The sequence below is a fragment of the Schistocerca serialis genome, chromosome 5, assembly GCF_023864345.2.
Source record: "Schistocerca serialis cubense isolate TAMUIC-IGC-003099 chromosome 5, iqSchSeri2.2, whole genome shotgun sequence".
In the NCBI taxonomy this organism is placed as follows: domain Eukaryota; kingdom Metazoa; phylum Arthropoda; class Insecta; order Orthoptera; family Acrididae; genus Schistocerca; species Schistocerca serialis.
In genome coordinates this window covers 349548600-349568905 of record NC_064642.1, presented here as the reverse complement: position 1 = coordinate 349568905, position 20306 = coordinate 349548600, and the positions used below count along the sequence as shown (strand labels likewise).

Sequence of the window (20306 nt, the reverse complement as noted above, 5' to 3'; positions counted from 1 at the left end):
AGGCGCTTGGGTGTCACTTGTATCATACGTCTGTACGAGAGATTTCCACACTCCTAAACACTCCTAGGCCCACTGTTTGCGATATGACAGTGAACTGGAAACGTTAAGGGACCCCTGTTCAAGCTGTACATCGAAGAAGTAACGAAAGATATAAAGGAAAGGTTCAGAAATGGGATTAAACTCAGCTTGAGAAGATATCAATAATATGATTCGCGGATGACAATCTATTCTCAGTGAAAGTAAGGCAGAATAGTAGGATCTGTTGAACCGTTTGATTTGTCTACTGAGCACAGAATATGGAAGTAGACAAAAGAAAGACGAACGTAATGAGGAGTAGCATAATTGATACTAGCGATAAAGGTAACATCAGGAATGTAGATCACAAAGTAAACGAGGTGAATAAGTTGTTCTACCTTGGAAGCACTATAACGCATGAGGAACCAACAAAAGCAGACTAGCACAGGCAAAGAGCGTATTCCTGGCCTAAAAACGTGCACTAGTATCAAATATAGGCCTTAATTCGATGAATAAGTTTTGAGAATGTACGACTGGAGCACAAGATTTAAGGGAAGTGAACCATGCTTTGTGGAAAATCCAGAAAAGGAGAGAATCTAAGATACAGAACGATGTTGGAAATTAAGTGGGCTGAAAAGATAAGAAATAACGGTCTATGCGAAATCAACGTGGTGAGGAACATGTGGAACACACTGGCTTGAGACGGGAGAGAATAGCAGAGCAAGTGTTAAGACATCAAGGGGGGAAAAAAAAAAAAAAAAAAAAAAAAAAAAAAAAAAAAAAAAAAAAAAAAATATGCGTGACTAGGGCCTCCCGTCAGGCAGACCGTTTGCCTGGTGCAAGTCTTTCGATTTGACGCCACTTCGGTGACTTGCGCGTCGATGGGGATGAAATGATGACGATTAGGACAACACAACACCCAGTTCCTGAGCGGAGAAAATCTCCGACCCAGCCGGGAATCGAACCCGGGCCCTTAGGATTGACAGTCTGTCACGCTGACCACTTTTTTTAAAAATCTCATTTTGTTCTCTTTCGTTCGTTGTATCTGCTCGGGGCGGACGTCGTAAGACACCCGTTTCGGTTCCTTGTTGATCGGTGAACTCAGTTTTTTTATTACAGAGGGCAGCTAACCCTCTGACCGAACACGCTGAGCTAACGTGCCGGCACCAGTCAGCTACCGGGGGCGTACAAGGAATAACTACCATGGTACTAAAAGGGTAAAGTCGTAGAGGAAGTCAGGAATTAGAATATTTATAGCAAATAATAGTGGAAGTTGCAATCTGAGATTATGTGACTACCACAGGAAAGTTCGTCGTAGTGGACCGCATCAAACCAGTCAGAAGACTGACAACAACACAAAATACGATCCTAAGGAAATACAGAGAAACTTAAGACAGTACTTCCGTTTTACGTGCTGGATGACAGCACTTTAAGTGGGTACTCCTGTTTGAAAATTTCAAAATACCAATTTTTAGCTTAAAATATTCCCCTAGATGTCTAAATTATCGTAGTGTTTACGTAAAGTTCGCCAGAAACTCCGTTATCGAGTTACAGGGCGATTTGTCAAGAAAAGTCTCCGAAAAAGATAGTCGACATGTAATTTTAGCTACGGCCTAACAGGAATTAAGTAACTTATGAACGAGCTCGAACTTGAGATCGGATCAGCCTGTTACAACTTCTGCACATAAAAGGACGAAAAGTGTGTCGAGCGAGCAGAGCAGCGGATGACAGAAGTTGCTGAAGAGACCCGCATGGCCCTCATGTCCACGAAGAAGATGGAGAAGGACCTCCTTTGGGTCCTATGATCGCTGATCAGAGGTTTAACTTAACTGCAAAATATATAACCCAAAACTTAAAACACGTTTTTCTCGAAACCGTATTTTTCAAACTGGCGGAAAACGTTTTTGACCGGAATTTGAGGCCGGCATTCTAAATTGAGTTATCTGTCAGCATACCTAGCCGTTTTGCCACATCTTCAAAAGTATATTTTCGGGTCAATTTTGTCTCGATTTTGCGGGCGCAGAAAACGACATTTGTATCAATACGTCAACATTTTCTCAGAACTTAATATTTTTCAGTTATTCTATGTACGCTGACAGTAAATATATTTAAAATGACTCATACAAAATAATTTTGTTACAGGTCCAATAGGAAGGCTCCGGAAATTCCCACCGATGACCAGTGTTACGGAGCAAGGGGTCCTCCAACCGGTGAAACTGTTACAGGGAGCGTCCGATGTGGACACAAAAATGATTTCTTAACTCATATGGTGGAGCTCTTGCCCGCGAAAGGCCAAGGTCCCGAGTTCGAGTCTCGGTCCAGCACACAGGAATAAATCTATATCATCAGATTTAGCATTACTTTCTATTTTACTTGAAAGAATCACGAAAATCATCTACTTTTCACGCATTCAAAGAGGGCTACCCCCTTAGACGTAGATGAACGCAACATAATGTTCACAACAAAGAATTAGATAGAATCCGTGTACGACCACAGTAGCAACTCTGTGAAGCCAGTTTGTAGAAGAAATCTCATACAGGATGTAAGTTCCGTTAATCTTACAGAACTGCCAGAGACTCCTTATCAAGCAAGCATGGCGGCAGACATCAAATGAGTTCAACAGACATGCTGCTGGAATCGCTGCAGATCAGTCAAGACTATACGAATGTTTAAGGAAAACGCTCAGAGAAATTAAATAATGTCCGTGGAAGAAAGACGGTGCTGTTCTCGCAAACGTTATTGAGTTCACAGGGTGTGGCGTTTAAAACTGTAACTGGAAAACTACAGGTCGGATTAAAAAAAAGGTTGTAATATGAGTTGTTCGCCTCGAAAGGGACATCCAATGACACAAAATTAGGTCCCCTTCCTCCTGCCCAACGTCCCAAGGGGCAGGAGGGGGCGTCAACTTTGAAACCTTAAGTAGGAAATCTATTTTCCTTTTTTGTTTAGCGGATTCTGTCTCTTCGCGGAAAAAAATACTTAACTTTCGTATTTAATATTTTTTTCGTTGCGTGATACGTGGCACTGTAATCGACAAAAATCAAACTGGGGTAAAACCGTTTAAAAATGATAAAATTTCAAGAAATACACATCATATTACTTTTCTAGGAGATTAGACAGTTAGTTATTCTAACATTTTTAGTGAGAAACAGGTTTTTTTAGAGCAAAAAACTTGATTGTCCGCAGTATAATACATTACTTTGTCCACATTATTCGTGTAATTTCTTTCACAGAGCCGCAGAAACGGAAAGCAGCAGTAACAGCGCTCCGGTTTTTGTATACAAAATATATTTTAACACTAACTTTTACGAACGTTTACCACATCTACTGTTTTATCATTAGATATATGACGCGACTCCAATCCATCTGCTCCAGTGAGTTAAGTTCCTATGTATTCAAGACAAGATTACAGTGCACTACGTACAGTGGAATTAAAAAATTGATATATACTAAGGATTTGAAGATGGCATTTAAACTTTGCCGAAACTAGTCACCCACCTTTGTATTTTTCATAATAAGAGATCGCTCTCCTACCGACAGTGTCAGGTAACAATTCAGTAGAAAAGTTACGTACTTTTTCCCAGTTAATTCAAATCCGCAGCAAAAAATTGGGGTTCCTACTTAAGGTTTCAAAGTTGCGCCTCTCCCGTCCGCTGGGGGGGGCAGCAAATGTTTCTGGAAATTTGTGGTAAGGTCTTATGGGACGAAACTGCTGAGGTCATCGGTCCCTACGCTTACATACTACTTAATCTAACTTAAACTAACTTACGCTAAGGACAATACATACATCCATTCCCGAGGGAGGGCTTGAACCTCTGGAAAAATTACGGTTGCAGTTTCCCCTTGCTTTCAGCCGTTCGGAGTATCAGCGCAACAAGGGCGTTTTGGTTAATGTTACAAGGCCAGATAGTCAATCATACAGACTGTTACCCCTGCAACTACTGAAAAGGCTGCTGCCCCTCTTCAGGAACCACACGTTTGTCTGACCTCTCAACATATGCCCCTCCGTTGCGGTTGCACCTTTTTAATTTTAGTTCTGTTTGTAGTTTTCCAAATATTTTCAAAAACCGTTTTAAATGCTTCCTGTACGTACAGAACCGATATTCGAGAAAAGCCGTACAACGAATCTACTGCCTCTCCCGATATGGATATGTCTGAGAGCAAGCCTTGTTGATCCACGATTTCTAGTTGTGTTGTTACGCCGTCGCTGCCTGAGGGCGCTAAGAGAGAGAGAGAGAGAGAGAGAGAGAGAGAGAGAGAGAGAGAGAGAGAGAGAGAGTGAGAGAAAGAGAGAGAGAGAGAGAGAGAGAGAGAGGAGAGAGAAATTTTTATTAGTCGATGTGTGTTGGAAAGCAGATGTGGAGAGAGAGAGAGAGAGAAATATTTTTATTAGTCTATGTGTGTTGGAAAGCAGATGTGGAACTGAATGGTCAGGAAACTTTTATCCGGAATTAAGCTGCTACGTATTGAATACAGATCTGCTGGAAATGATTGAATAAGATGATGTTAAGAATAGTTATGGATTTAGAAAAGAGTTTTGTAAAGAATTGTGATGTAAGGTCAATCTGCAGCTTTGCACACCTGTGCGTAGTTAGCATTCTGGTACAAAATTATTTGTCGGACCGAAATTTGGTTGATGTATTTATCTTACGGACTTGAAATGGTTCAAATGGCTCTGAGCACTATGGGACTTAACAGCTGAGGTCATCGGTCCCCTAGAACTTAGAACTACTTAAACCTAACTAACCTAAGAACATCACACACATCCTTGCCCGAGGCAGGATTCGAACCTGCGACCGTAGCGGTCGCGCGGTTCCAGACTGAAGCGCCTATAACCGCTCGACTATTTTGGCCGGCTCTTACTGGCTACTCACAGCTAGAGAAGTTAGTTGTCCTCCACTGTATATAGATTTTGCGAAAAAAGAGCGATAATATTTGGGTACGTTAGTCTTAGGCAAAGTAAATTGTTTTTAAAACCAGTCATTTTTGTATAAGCCAATATTGTTCTCGATCTTGAAAGTGAAGTTATAAAGTAATTCTTTGCTACAAATCTGTTTTAGAAACAAGCATTTGTAGGACATTAGTACCCAAAATTATTCTCACGCAAGAAATACAATGTTGCTCGTGCGTGCATTGCACGTGACGGCACACACTCTTTTGAATGTCATTTGTAGTTTACCATTTTAATTGAGCTGCGGACCTGCTTGCTATGCTCCACTTTCGAGAGAACTTGTACTATACCGAGGTAAGTGTAAGAATAGTTCAGGGCCATAGTTACACAGTTACTCTGTACGTACGGAACAATGTCATTACACAGTTAATCAGTGATTAGGTCAGATAGTTTATATTCAGCTTAAAAGTTATTTTCTTGCTACACAGAGCACATTTCAGTGGACAGTGTGATATACCCTTGTGTGAAACGTTTTCGTATTCAGAGTTTCGTTTCGCAAGCTAGCTACGTAAATCAGCAGTGAACTTAAATGAAAGTAAATTTGGATAATTTATTCAGATAAGATTTAGTAGTACATTTGACGTGTAATTTTTATTGATTTTACTATGGTACATTTTTGAGATGTTGAGAACTGTCCACTGTGACCTCAGGCAACACACTACTGTTCACTCGACTGCACAATAAAGGGCTTAAGTAATGGCATTTTTTTCAGTAATTAGTTTGATGCACTTGAACTCTACACTACACTACACTACACTACACTACACATACACATACACATACACACACACACAGAGGAGAGAGAGAGAGAGAGAGAGAGAGAGAGAGAGAGAAATGTTCAAATGTGTGTGGGAGGGGCCGCGCAATCCGTGACATGGCGCCTCTAACCGCGCGGCACAGAGAGAGAACGAGTATAAAGAAGAAAAGTTTCATAGTATGGGAGAGGTGGAGGTACCTACCGAGGCATCTAGATAATATTTTCCCTTCATGAAAATTGTTTATTCAAAAAGTTAGCCGGCCGGAGTGGCCGAGCGGTTCTAGGTGCTTCAGTCTGGAACCGCGCGATCGCGACGGTCGCATTTTCGGGCATCGATGTGTGTAATGTCCTTAGCTTAGTTAGGTTTAAGTTGTTCTAAGTTCTAGGGGACTGATGACCTCAGAAGTTAAGTCCCATAGTGCTCAGAGCCATTTGAACCAAAAAGTTATGTAAGTAATGTGTCACATATTCCTACAGGAGGAAGTACTGGTCAAAACTAAAAGAAAAGTTCCTGTAATTGTATGTCCCATAAACCAATACCATCTGGGATATGGGCCAGTTTATCTCTTACGTAAAAGTAGACGCTATAGGTGGTGCTGCATGTGGTTAACACACATTCTGACACATCCTCCCGCCCTTCTTCGCAGTGAATCACACACTCTTTGAAATAAACCTGCATCCACTTCGATTATGTCATTTGCATTGGTCGCACGCTCTTGTAACGTGTGCACATTGTGCATGGGTTGGGCAAACATCAATGTCTTTACATGTCCCTGTAGCCAGAAATCCAACAGATTCAGGTCCGCTGAATTGGGAGACCATGGTACCGGAGCTCCTCGACACATCAATCGCCCACGTAACGTTGCGGTGAGATGGGAGGTGGTAGTGTTCGACGATCCGCAGGAAATGGAATGATGCCCCGCTGTGCGTAGACCACAGGGTAACGTTTTCCAATAGCGCTGGTAGTTCATGCCGCAGGAATCTATGAAAGGTAACATCTGTTAGTTTGTTTGGTAAGATGTGCCGCCCTATCAATCTGTCACTGACAAGTCGTGCACGAACACTGACGCTGAAGCGATCCTGGTGCTTCACTTCCATGGTTGCTGGAGGGCTTGCATCTGTCCACAGGTGCATAATACGGTAGTTTATTATGCTATCTCTTGTGAATCCTGCCTCATCTGTAAATTAAATGCAGGTTGTGAACTACTGATCTTAAACGGCCAATATCTCAACAGATGTTGGTTTCTGGACGTATCATTTTAGGAAATTTTCTTCTGTAAGAATATGAGACTTTTTTTAAAAAAATACATCCTGTATAACTCTGGAAAAATAATTACTGGAAAACAACCTTTCGTCTGTGACTGACCTTTTACTTGCGTTTTATGGTACCTCGCACTAAGTATAGATGGTAAACAACCTATACAGGGTTGTCAGAAACAATCTGAAAAATTTGTAGGTTTGTTGCAGGATAGGTTGTGCTGAGCAACAATTCTTAAAAAAAATCAATACGTTGCGCCGTTTTCGAGTTAATTAGCATTGAAGTTAGCCAATCAGGCCCTTATGTGCGCCAATTCGAGCGGCGGTCAGGGATTTTCTCTGCCTCGTGATGACTGGGTGTTGTGTGATGTTCTTAGGTTAGTTAGGTTTAAGTAGTTCTAAGTTCTAGGGGACTGATGACCATAGATGTTAAGTCCCATAGTGCTCAGAGAAAATTCGAGCGGCCCGCCAGAGACAATTAGTTGTTCTCATAGCATAGACGATTGCGCACGAGACTGCTCAGCCTTTTCCCATGTTTCGATCCTTACTATCATCCCGTGTCCAACTTCCGTATCGCTATCTTGTTAGGCTTTAGGAAAACGAAACGAAGAACGCATTTGGCGACACCGTCTCTGGCGGGCAGCGTGAATTCGCACGCAATGGCGTGATTGGCTAACATCCTTACAAGCTTTTCGGAGCATCCTCTATGTAGGGAATGTTGTGGCTCAGGTTGATTCTTTAAAGGTCGTTTATAAAGCATCTATCATAAACCAGTTCTGTGTAATGTATCTTTATTCCTGTACGTGAAGCATCTCCATATTTATATATGAAGTCTTCACGGGTTGTCAGCCGAGTAGCATCGTCGTCTCGTAGCAAAGTTTCGATGGAATGAGACTCCATCATCTTCAGGCGAAGATGTGGAAACGCATTCCATCGAAACGTTGCTACGAGACGACGATGCTACTCGGCTGACAACCCGGTAAGACTTCGTATATGGAATTCACCGAGAAAGCCTGCACTCGCATATCTCCATACTTCACGGTCAGATTGTATAGCGTACAGTACCTGTAGAATTGATATGGCACCCAAGGACTGCTCTGGGTAGTCCTCTTGTAGATGGCGAAGCTCTCAGGTCGAGGAGAGTAGAACCAAAGTCGTATGTAAGTGATATCGAACGCCTTCCCTGCAACAACACAGAAAACATACGCTGTAGTATGAAAATTATTCAGCAATAATGTACACTGTAGACAAATATAAAGGACAACTGTTACGCAAACGAGTGCTCCCTGTCCAACTGTGACGTTAAAATTACTCAATCTCTAAGACAAGTTCAAATGGTTCTAAGCACTATGGGACTTAACATCTGAGGTCATCAGTCCCATAGAACTTAGAACTACTTAAACCTAACTAACCTAAGCACATCACGCACATCCGTGCCCGAGGCAGGATTCGAACCTGCGACCGTAGCAGCCGCGTGATTCCGGATTGAAGCGCCTAGAACCACTCGGTCACAGTGGCCGGCTCTAAGACAAGTAGCGTATGTGGTACTCAGAATGTTAGTTTGCTTTAAAAACCATCGAATTCCATCGGTTTCGTTGAATGTGCGGGTGGCGGTAGATGTAGTATACAGGGTGTTATAAATAATTGTTTACAACGTGCCGCAGTGGCGTAGAGACGGGCACCTGGAAACTTGTGGTCTATCAGGTGGAGAAAATATCTCAAATTGGCGTAAGAAAACCAAGCGCATCGTGGTGCTGTTTCATATTCTCTCGTTCTCTACGAGCAAATTATTGGTCCCAGAAAGAAAATGAATAAGTCAGTTTTGGAGTAATTTAATGTAGTTTAATTGTGTACTGGGATGCGTTTTCGCTAGAAGCTGCGGTTTTCGGATTATTCAAGAAAATATACGAAAGTGACCTTCAAAGGCCCCACATCCACCAGCTATCGGTCAGGATTTTTAAAGTGTTGTTGGCAGGAACCCCTTCCATTCTACAAAAACGTGCGACTAGATGAATTATTTTCTACATTCGACCTTTTTTCGTCTTCATTGAGTTGGATGTTACGCCACCGGTCGGTGAGGGTAATGAGAGAAAGTCGACTTTCGCAGGCTTTATGCAAAGTACTAATTACGTCGAGAATTCGCTCTAAACTTCATCCTTATAAGCACAGTAGTTTCGCAGTAAGAAGGGCAGGAAAAAGACAATTGTTAATTTTATGCTGTTAGAATTCAGAAAAATTAATAAGTAAAATTTTGCACAAACTTCAGTTTTACAATTTCTAAGTTTACGACGAGGCCGGTGACGTAGTAATAGGCCGGTCAACTAACACCAAAAATGCTCGAATATGGGAACTAATTGGTGTAATAATAGGCCGTAGGAGGAAGTGCGAGGAACAACATACTAAGAATCCCGACCACGGTGGGGCGAGGGTTGGCATGCCAGAAGGTAGGTCATTCTTGAAACTTTTTCTTGCAAAGAACTGAAAACCGTGTCCCTCAGCCCAAATTTATCCCAGTACAAAATGAAACAACATTAAATTTTTCCTTGGGGCTAGTAGTTTGAGCGCAGAGAGCGAGAGAATACGAAAATCTCGCGTGATGCTCACGCACTATAGCTTTGTTGTTTTTTTCTTCTCTCTCTCTCTCTCTCTCTCTCTCTCTCTCTCTCTCTCTCTCTCTCTCTCTTTTTTTTTTTTAAATGCCAGTTTGCGGTACGTTCCCGACTTGATAGACTGCGAGTGTCCCGTATAAAATCATTCGTCTTGACTTGCTCTACATCACTATGGTACGTTGTAAGCAATAATCGTTTACGGTCTGTATAGTACCGTCAACGCCTGTAGTCACTGCCGCTGCTGGCGTGTCGTGTGAGCAGAACTGAAGTATTTTGCAGGACACACATTACCCAGCTAGCTGATGACGGCGCCCCGGTCTGTAGGGATCATTTTATTCAAAGAGTAATTAATTTTGTATTATCAACGTCGATTTTTAGGCTTTGTTTTTTGATTATATTTTTCAGTACTTCGTATTTCTTAAAAATAAATACTGTTAACTGTAAGCTGATCAAAGTAATGAAACTACTTCAACACCTGCTGGGGTAGACGAGAGCACTAATGCGCTGCTTCTTGGACTCGGGTAGGCGCTCCGGTCCCGGATCGAATCCGCCTTCCGGACTAATGACGAGGGCCGGTATGTCAACCAGCCTGGATGTGTTTTTAGGCAGTTTTCCACATCCCTCTAGGTTAATACTGGGCTGGTCCCCACGTTCCGCCTCAGTTACACGACTCGCAGACATTTGAGAACGTTTGCAGTGTTTTAACGTTCTGCTAGACACAGACAGCTGGGGTACACTAATTCCGTCGAAGGAGGTTCAGGGTGGCGGCAGGAAGGGCCTCCGGCCACCCTCTGCCACTGACATTGCCAAATCCTTAGTAACAAGGCCGACCCCGCGATGAAGTGGGACAAAGGTTCAAAGGAAATGATGATGAATGAAACTACTTGAACGATGTAACTTCCTCAAAGACATCAAGTATATTACAACTCTTTTTATACAACAAGCAACAGAATTAATAAGTAATAGATAAAATTTGCTTCTTTACTTACCTTACAAGCAATGTATTTCAATTTACGTATGATGAAAATATGGAGTGTATTCCATTTTTTAATGCTTTTAGAAACATAACTACATGCACTGAATGAAAACAACTACTTCCTCAAATGGAACGCCGCATTTATCCCTGTTAAAAGCTGAAGAAATAAATTAAAATTTGTGCCATGGGTGGGATTTTAATCCGGGTCTCCTTGCTTACGAGGCAGGAGTATATTAGGCAGGTGTGCTAGTCATTACACCACCGCAGCAGTACAATTCCCACCACTGCATGGAATACCCTAGTCCAGTAACCCCCCCCCCTCCCCCCCACATAAACTGCAATTCACGTCTTCAGCTTATTTTCCCCTTCGTAAATCCTTGGCACACAAATCTGTTTAGAAAGCACCAATCGTTCATAAATCAGTTCGCGCTCTGTATGTGATATCCTAAAAGCTGTAAATAGGGAACTGAGCGTTGCAGGAAATGTTGAAAAATCTGAAATGCCTGACTCTTGAAGAAGGCGCTGGTTATTCCGCGAAATCCTGCTTATAATTTTTCAAGAGCCTGTATTAAGTGAAGTATGTAGAGATATCTTTCAGCTCCTTATGTATTGCTCCTGCAGACACCGTGAAGACAAGGCTAGACTAATCACAGCTCGTACAGAAGCTTTTAAGCAGTCATTCTTCCCGCATTTCACACGCGACCGGCAGGGGCAGGAACTCTAGGATGTGACACCACGCACGCTTACCACTAAACACCTCCTATCATGCACTTCACACTGGTTTGCAGAGTCTTTGCGTGGATATGGATAGAAGTACCGAAGGGTGGTTCAGTATTTTCGTTCCCTAACCACACAGACCTCTGTTAAAGAAAGCATGTCCGGAAGCGATTTCTACCCTGTCGGTGAATGACTTGACGACTTGTAGCAAGTAGAACGCAGCGTGTTATCGCGGACGGGATGTTATCCACAGACAGAAGTAGATTCGAATGTACCACAGAGACAAGTGTGCAGTTTATTGTTCACACCATATGCTAATAATATGGGACAAAGATTTTTTGCGTTCTGATATGATTCACAAACTGACGCGTTTAACTTACGAATAAAAATTTTCATTCAGTAAGTATTTTTGTAATATCTAATATCATATCGACAAATCCTTGCGAACACTGGCGATGAACTGTTAATGAGAAAATATATGAAGTTAAGCAATCAATGAACATAAAAATAGATATTTTGATTACACAGTTAATGAGTCTCAGCTGAAGTAATTGTGTCATTAACACGTGTGCGGTAAGTAAATGGCAGTTTTCGATTCATTACTAGGATACTGGAAACACAAAACACTTGTACCTCTGTACTACAGTATTGCTCAAGTACGTAGGATACAGAGCAGGTTTTACTGATTCGACACGTACACAGGGCAAACTGGAACGTCACGACTTTGTTTCCGCCAGGTTAGTGTAACGGAAATGGTCCAAAATGTTAACCACAGGTCACTTCGCGACATGCAGATCCGTTGAACTTTTTAAGATGCGTTTTTATTTTAGAGGGGAATCTGCGAGCACTGAGAGCAAACCACAGATAGCTCCAGTGGCGGCCGTGAAAATACAAGCAGCCCACACTGTGGCATATAACGAGTCACTTTTTGCCACGCTCCATCAGTGAATGGAATGGTGGGAAATCTTAATACATTGTGCAGTGAAAACTGCTATTTGCCATGTTCCGTACAGTGAAAACGCTATGCATAATATTGGTTATAAGTAGAGCGAGAAAATGTCAGAATCGCTCGCCTCTCAAACAGCCTGCCTTACCCGGGATCGCTACACAGCGCCACGGTGGCAACTAGCGGAACTAACGTTCCTGGATGTAGCCGCTAGAGGGCAGGGCATGGAGGTTCCTAACAGCTTCCTCTACCCAGGGAAGACTTCCGCGCGATCTTTCAAAAGAGATATTTCCGATAAATAAGCGCAATTGCGTCGTAAGTTCCATAGCATGCTACGTTCTCCTTAGTTGATCTGAAGCGCACGCCGTTTTAATCTCTTGCTAAACTTTTTAGGTAATTAGAATATAAAACTGTACCATTTACTGGCTTGTAAGATCATTGAAAGGGATTTCTGCATGCATTGAACAATGTTAACACTTCAATATGTTACTGGGCACTTTAGTTATTCCACAACAGTTTGTGCGGAAAACGTGTAAAGTTCAGAGATTTATTTTGCAACTCCTGATATTTCGCTAAGCTGGAAAGATTCTCTTTCGATTCTTAAGCTGTTACTGAGCTTGCGGACTTCGTCGATACTGACGAGTATGTGACATCTAAAGATTTAGCTCCAAATTTGTTGTAGCCACGGTACTATATTAGTATCAGGATCCTAGATAATTTTATAGGTCATAATGCGTTTATTTATTGCTTATTAGATCACTTGGCTGAAACTGGTTCTAATAATTCCATCGTTCTGGATTCAGTCTTCTTGTGCTTCCGACTCTTGACTTTGAGCTACTGCAATAATTTGTGTGCGTTACAACCTCTAATTTGCTCCGGGATCAGCTTCTATGCTGAATTACAGATCTCACAAAGCTGACCGAATGAGCCTGTTTGAAGGTCAGAGGATATACATCTACAACTACACTCTGCGATTATACCGAAGTGCACGATACTTTTTCTTGTACCATACGCTATCTGATTGACTGTATCCGCATACCTATTAGTGGGCATTCATATGGAGTGTGTCTACCCTTCGCTTTTATGAAGGCTTCAACTTCGCTTGAAACACTTTCAGTGAGGTGTCTGAATATCTGCAGAGAAATGGCAGCCCATTCTTTCTCAAGAGCCGAAACCAGAGAAGATAGTGATGTTGGACGCTAGGGTCTGGGGAACTCATCCCAACTGCTTTCAGACAGGTTGTAAGTTGAGCATGCCATTTTGATTTTTGTAAGTTATCGATGTGCACGTGAGACAGAGCAAACAATCTTTGATCTTGTTGCGGCACAGTCTTTGCATCTACGCAATTTGGTACATTCTTAGTTGAAATGTAGTACGTGATCGATACATTCAGTAGTGCTATGTTGACTTGAGATTGTATCTGTTAGGTGAACATAGATTTATTGTAATGGATAGCGAGGATGAATATGATGTATATATTGGAAGGCGAAAAGAATATAAATTTTGAATAATGTTATTTTTTAAGAGAAGAAGTTTGAGGTAAGGCTGCAGCACTGTGCAGCTAGATTTTTGGAATGATTGTCAGCTAGTTAACTTGCTCAGAGTTGAGAAAAAGACCGCCCCACTTCCCAGAATCATGCTTTAAGATTAAACTGTTTGGTTTTTATAGAAATTCTCCGTTGACATTGTACCCTTTTCAAATCACTGTTCAAAGTGAAGTACAGTATTTTTCAGACCAATGTTATGTATGAAGATCATGCTAAGTTTTGCTCTGTCTATTTGAATTCATACTTCATTCTAAAATTGTTGTCTTGGAATATCATTTCATAGGAATAGTTAATCTCCCTAACCGACTGTTTGTACAAGATTTACCATTAAGCATTACTACATTGGACCATATGGTATGCAACAGTTTGAAAATGGTTTGGAAATTTTATTTAAAAAATAGAAGTCTATATTAGCCGCTGCCTGTTTGCTGTTGTGCTTTCGAGAAATCTGCAACAATGTTGTCAAGACGCGAGGTAAGTGGAAATTTTGATTCGGGCCAGATAATTTTTTTACTTCAGTTGCGTCTTTAATATGAAGACAAGTTGCATTGAGACCAGTTACAGTTCAGTTCAAATAAGGTTCTGTTTAGTCAAACGTTAGCATACGAGTTTAAGTTGAATAATAGTTTGTGAGTACTTAGTTTTGGTAATTTTTGTGGAATAGGAGGTAAATTTGGGATAAATTAGATGCAGAAACATATAGCGGGGAGGTTACAAGGGACTCTTAGCATACGAGTTTAAGTTGAATAATAGTTTGTGAGTACTTAGTTTTGGTAATTTTTGTGGAATAGGAGGTAAATTTGGGATAAATTAGATGCAGAAACATATAGCGGGGAGGTTACAAGGGACTCTTGGCATGCCAAGACCGTTTGAGGAATGTTATTGTCCACAAACCATTGCCTCACTAATTTTGCCTTATGTCAGGGTGCACTGTTACGCTAATACGGGGTGAGGCAGAAAAGACGGACGTTTTTAGAACAACTAGTATTCAGGCTCAGGAGGTTGGAGTGGGGGGAGTGATGTGGTAACGTGATCGGTAGCTTCTGCCATTTTGTTTAGTGAAGGTCATGGAGCCGGGGACTGTGCAACATTGTGTGTTTAGCTATGATAGTTTTGTGTCCAATAGTGAGTCTATCGTCATAGTGCAGCGTGAGTTTCGTCGCCATTTCAATCTCGCTAGACATGATAGTGTTCCCACTCGTAACACCATTTTACGTTGGGTAGAATAATTTCGAACACGAGGAACAGTTATGAACAAAAAACCACCAGGAGCTCCTCACTCAGTTCGGACACAAGAAAATGTGGAAAGAGTTCGGCAAGCCGTACTCCATAGTCCTGGTCGATCTGCTAGAAGACACTCGGCTGAGCTGCACCTCAGTAATCGCTCGGTAAGGCGTATTTTGCATACTAACCTAAAATTTCATCCCTACAAAATGGCCAGTGTGCAAAAATTAAACCCAAGAGATTATGAACAGCGGCTAAATTTTGCCAGAGAAATGGAGGTCATATTTGTCCAAAATGACAACATTATTTTGCTTATGAGTGATGATGCTCATTTCCATTTGAATGGAATGGTAAATCAGAACTGTCGTTATTGGGCCAGTGAAAACCCAAAACTACTGCATGAGAAACCATTACATAGTCCCAAGGTGACTGTCTGGTGTGCTGTGACAGGTACAGATGTTATTGGTCCATACTTTTTCCAAGACGAGAACAGGAACACCGTAACCATAACCTCTGAATGATATAGAGAGGTGGTCACTGAATTCTTCCTACCTGAATTAAGAAGAAAACGTATTCCTATCTGGCGAGTGTGGTTTCAGCAGGATGGAGCTACAGCTCGCATGGCAAATTGACTATGGAAGCAATTTGTTTTTCGTGATAGAGTTATTTCCTGGTTTGGACGCGTTCACTGTCCTCCTCGGTCCCCTGACCTATCCACGTGTGCCTACTTTTTGTGGGGTTGCGTCAAATTACGTGTGTACGTCCATAAACCACGTACACTTGAAGAATTGAAGGAAGCTGTTCGTGTGGAAGTCGTCCAGATAGACAGAGGCATGTTGCAGAGAGTTGAAGCCAACATCCGAGAGCGCCTACAGAAGTGCATCGCTGAAAACGGCCATCACCTGGGAGATGTTGTTTTCAAGCATTAATTTTGTTAAATGGCACCATTATTTGAGTGTTATTCCGTAATTAAAAATTTTTTAAGCACTCCTAACGATGTATTGTTCATTTGAAAACCGTTCATCCTTTATGCCTCACCCTGTACAATCAGTAATCGTCTCCGAACTGTTCCTCTACTATACATAGTACATAATGCTGTAAAACGTGTTCATATCCTCCCAAATTTAGCATTTTCTTAAACGCAATAAGGAGACCACAACCTAACCACGAGAAACAGCCATGTACTGTAACACGAACTCCTCTGTACTCCACTGCTGGCAGGCAGGTAACGTCCTCCAGGAATTCACCAAACCCAAAACCTTCCATCGGATAGCCGAAAGGTGTAGTATGATCCATCACTCCAAATAATTCGTTGCAAATGCCTCACTGTCCATAGGCGTCGCTCTTTACTCCAACTCATGCATCGCTTAGCATGGACTATAGAAATGTGTGGTTTGCGAGAAGGTGTTCGACCGTTGTACCCTATCCTTTTTAACTTCGAACGAACACTCATAATGTTAACTAGGCTCCTGCTGGTAACCCTTAAAAACTCACGAGCGACACCTTTCACTGTTTTCATGCGACTGGTTACAACCACACTCAGCAGTGCTTTAAGGTCCCTGTACATGAGATCCGCCTGGTGTTGGTTTAGCTGTAGTTGTTCCCCCGAGTTTCCGATTCAAAATCACATCATCAGCGTTCGACTTGGACAAGGTTAGAAGAACTTAAATGTCCCTAATTTATTTGTTACTCCAGGTGACATTTCAGCTGAGATGTAGATGGAGTCTACTCCCATGTTATTCAATACCGTATGATGAGCGAGCACCAAAGGAAAGAGGGGAGGTATTTGAGGAGGCAGTTAAACTTCGGAAAGAAGAAATAAAAACATCGAAGTTCTTGATGACATTGTAATACTGTCAGTTCCAGGATAGGACTTGGAAGAGCTACTGTACGTAATGGACAGCATCTTAGGTAGAGGTTATCAGATGAATATGAACAAAAGTAAAGCCGGTCGGAGTGGCCGAGCGGTTCTAGGCGCTGCAGTCTGGAACCACGTGACCAATACGGTCGCAGGTTCGAATCCTGCCTCGGGCAGGGATGTCTGTGATGTCCTTAGGTTAGTTAGCTTCAAGTAGTTCTAAGTTCTAAGGGACTGATAACCTCAGATGTTAAGTCCCATTGTGCTTAGAGCCATTTCAACCATTTTTTTTCTTTACGGAAAGTAACTCAAATCAGACAACATGTAAAGTCCTAACGTGGCAGCCTCATCACATCCATTCTCTGATATCCGCCGATACAGCGTTTGGAAACTTCTTTATCACTTACTGTCTTCGAAGGCAACCGAAACGACGCATTGTATTAAGCCGGAACAGGCGTTCTGTCTGTGGCGTGAAGAGTAGATAACGACTGTTCAGAGGAATAACGTAACAGACTATAAGTATGCAGCGCAAAGGAAAATTAACTAAATAGAGAGAGAAGCGGTAGTCTGACAACTCATCAAGTACGGAGAACGACGGACTGGATTAAATAACGGCGCAGATAAATAACACTACAACGTGCTGGCGCCCTCAAACCGCAGAATACGCTACTCGAGGCGAGGCAGAATGTTTGCAGAGAGCAAAAAGGTGCCTGCCCTCCAGCAACTGCCGCTACAAGACCCCACTTGTCTGTAAGCGTTCCTTGAGCACTCGTAAAACGGCCTTTAAGTGACGACAGTCGTTAAGTGAGGAGGAAGAACACTCAAGGAACGTTATAGCGTTTCTAATAGTTCTTGCCAATCCAACGCATCACCTCACCCCAGTGACTGCGATCAGTTATTCCCATGCCGATACGAATGGCGTAAAACTAATTCAGAACTGATTTTCTCCGAATGGTGATTAATATCGTCCTCTCTACCGAACTATCAGCTTAATAAGTCACAGCTGCAAAATACTAACGCGAATTCTTTACAGACGAATGGAAAAACTGGTAGAAGCCGACCTCGGGGAAGATCAGTTTGGATTCCGTAGAAATGTTGGAACACGTGAGACAATACTGACCTTATGACTTATCTTAGAAGAAAGATTAAGGAAAGGCAAACCTACGTTTCTAGCATTTGTAGACTGAGAGAAAGCTTTTGACAATGTTGACTGGTAGCAGGGGTAAAATACAGGGAGCGAAAGGCTATTTACAATTTGTACAGAAACCAGATGGCGGTTATAAGAGTCGAGGAACATGAAAGGGAAGCAGTGGTTGGGAAGAGAGTGAGACAGGGTTGTAGCCTCTCCCCGATGTTATTCAATCTGTATATTGAGCAAGCAGTAAATGAAATAAAAGAAAAATTTAGAGTAGGTATTAAAATCCAGGGAGAAGAAACAAAAACTTTGAGGTTCGCCGATGACATTGTAATTCTATCAGAGACAGCAAAGGACTTGGAAGAGCAGTTGAACGGAATGGACAGTGTCTTGAAAGGAGGATATAAGATGAACATCAACAAAAGCAAAACGAGGGTAATGGAATGTAGTCGAGTTAAGTCGGTGATGCTGAGGGAGTTAGATTGGGAAATGAGACACTTAAAGAAGGAGTTTTGCTATTTGGGGAGCAAAATAACTGATGATGGTCGAAGTAGAGAGGATATAAAATGTAGACTGGTAATGGCAAGGAAATCGTTTCTGAAGAAGAGAAATTTGTTAACATCGAGTATAGATTTGAGTGTCAGGAAATCGTTTCAGAAAGTATTTGTATGGAGTGTAGCCATGTATGGAAGTGAAACATGGACGATAAATAGTTTGGACAAGAAGAGAATAGCAGCTTTCGAAATGTGGTGCTACAGAAGAATGTTGAAGATTAGGTGGGTAGATCACGTAACTAATGAGGAGGTATTGAATAGAATTGGGGAGAAGAGAAGTTTGTGGCGCAACTTGACTAGAAGAAGGGATCGGTTGGTAGGACATGTTCTGAGACATCAAGGGATCACAAATTTTGCATTGGAGGGCAGCGTTGAGGGTAAAAATCGTAGAGGCAGACCAACAGATGAATACACTAAGCAGATTCAGATGTAGGTTGCGGTAGGTACTGGGAGATGAAGGAGCTTGCACAGGATAGGGTAGATGGAGAGCTGCAGCAAACCAGTCTCAGGACTGAAGACCACAACAACAACAAATCGTCCTCTCAAGAGACGTTTCCAGACTTTCTAACGTCAGTTTAGAAATATTCATAATTCTTGATAAAAAAGCATCAGCTACAATTGTCAGGCTGGCGTGAAAGCTATTAGAGAAACAGCCAGCAGATTGTTGTCTGTGTCGGAACGAAAATCCGTCCTGGTTCTCTCGGGAGAGTTACAGGGGCCAGTCCTGAGCCCCCTATTGTTCTCACTGTACGTCAATGACATGTCCTATGTTTTATGCTCCTGTAAATATAATTTCTTTCCCGACGGCCTGCAGGTATACCACAGTGCCAAACATGAAGATGTCAATACTGCCATCGCTACGATGAATGATGATTTGTCTTTAGTATTCAGAGGGACGCTAACCCCAGGACTGAAACCAATTCCGAAGTCGTCCCATATAATTTTAATATCCCACTAAAAATTAACTTATAACCTTCTAAATAAGCAAGAGCCCAAACGTATGCGACCGAAATATCAAAAGAAGGTCGGCCGCGGTGGTCTAGCGGTTCTAGGCGCTCAGTCCGGAACCGCGGGACAGCTACGGTCGCAGGTTCGAATCCTGCCTCGGGCATGGATGTGTGTGATGTCCTTAGGTTAGTTAGGTTTAATTAGTTCTAAGTTCTAGGCGACTGATGGCCTCAGAAGTTAAGTCGCATAGTGCTCAGAGCCATTTGAACCATTACCAAAAGAAGAAGAAATAAGATTTATGCAGCTGACCGCCGAAATTTATGGATCAGTTGTTACGACGCGAAAACACGACGGTGCTGAAAGGAGGCCGCGTCGCCGCTGCCCGAAAAGTAAGAAAAATTCTATATCCTTTTTCATTTTCAGGGTTCTGTACCTCAATCGCTAGGGTTCTGTACCTCAATCGCTAAAACCGGAATCCTTATGGGATCACTTTGTTGTCCATCTGTTTGTTTGTCTGTCTGTGAAGAAACCTTTTTTCCCAGGAACGGATAGACGTATCGAATTGAAATTTATGTCAAGTACTAAGGTCTGCAGTACTTTGGCGGTGTAAAGAATTTTAACTTCTACGTCAACAGTATGAAAAAGACAGGCAATTTGTGTAACATATTTTGAAACTCGCAAATTCGCTCAACAGAACCTATAGATGTACTGTACATAATTAAATTTGTGCAGAACTCACAGACCGCGAATCCTAGTCGCACTTGTCCGGCTTTTTTATTGTACACTACTGGCCATTAAAATTGCTACACCAA

At 42.1% G+C, this 20306-nt stretch overlaps 1 protein-coding gene across 1 annotated transcript in view; it reads right to left on the bottom strand.

Annotated features, from left to right (window-relative positions):
* The window catches only part of LOC126481697 (laminin subunit gamma-1), a 1171409-nt gene that overhangs the window by 572370 nt on the left and 578733 nt on the right, over window positions 1-20306 (bottom strand). Inside the window, exon 3 of the mRNA XM_050105645.1 lies at window positions 8046-8163. Within this exon, the coding sequence (XP_049961602.1) occupies window positions 8046-8163 (118 nt within the window). The remainder of the gene's footprint in view (window positions 1-8045; window positions 8164-20306) is intronic.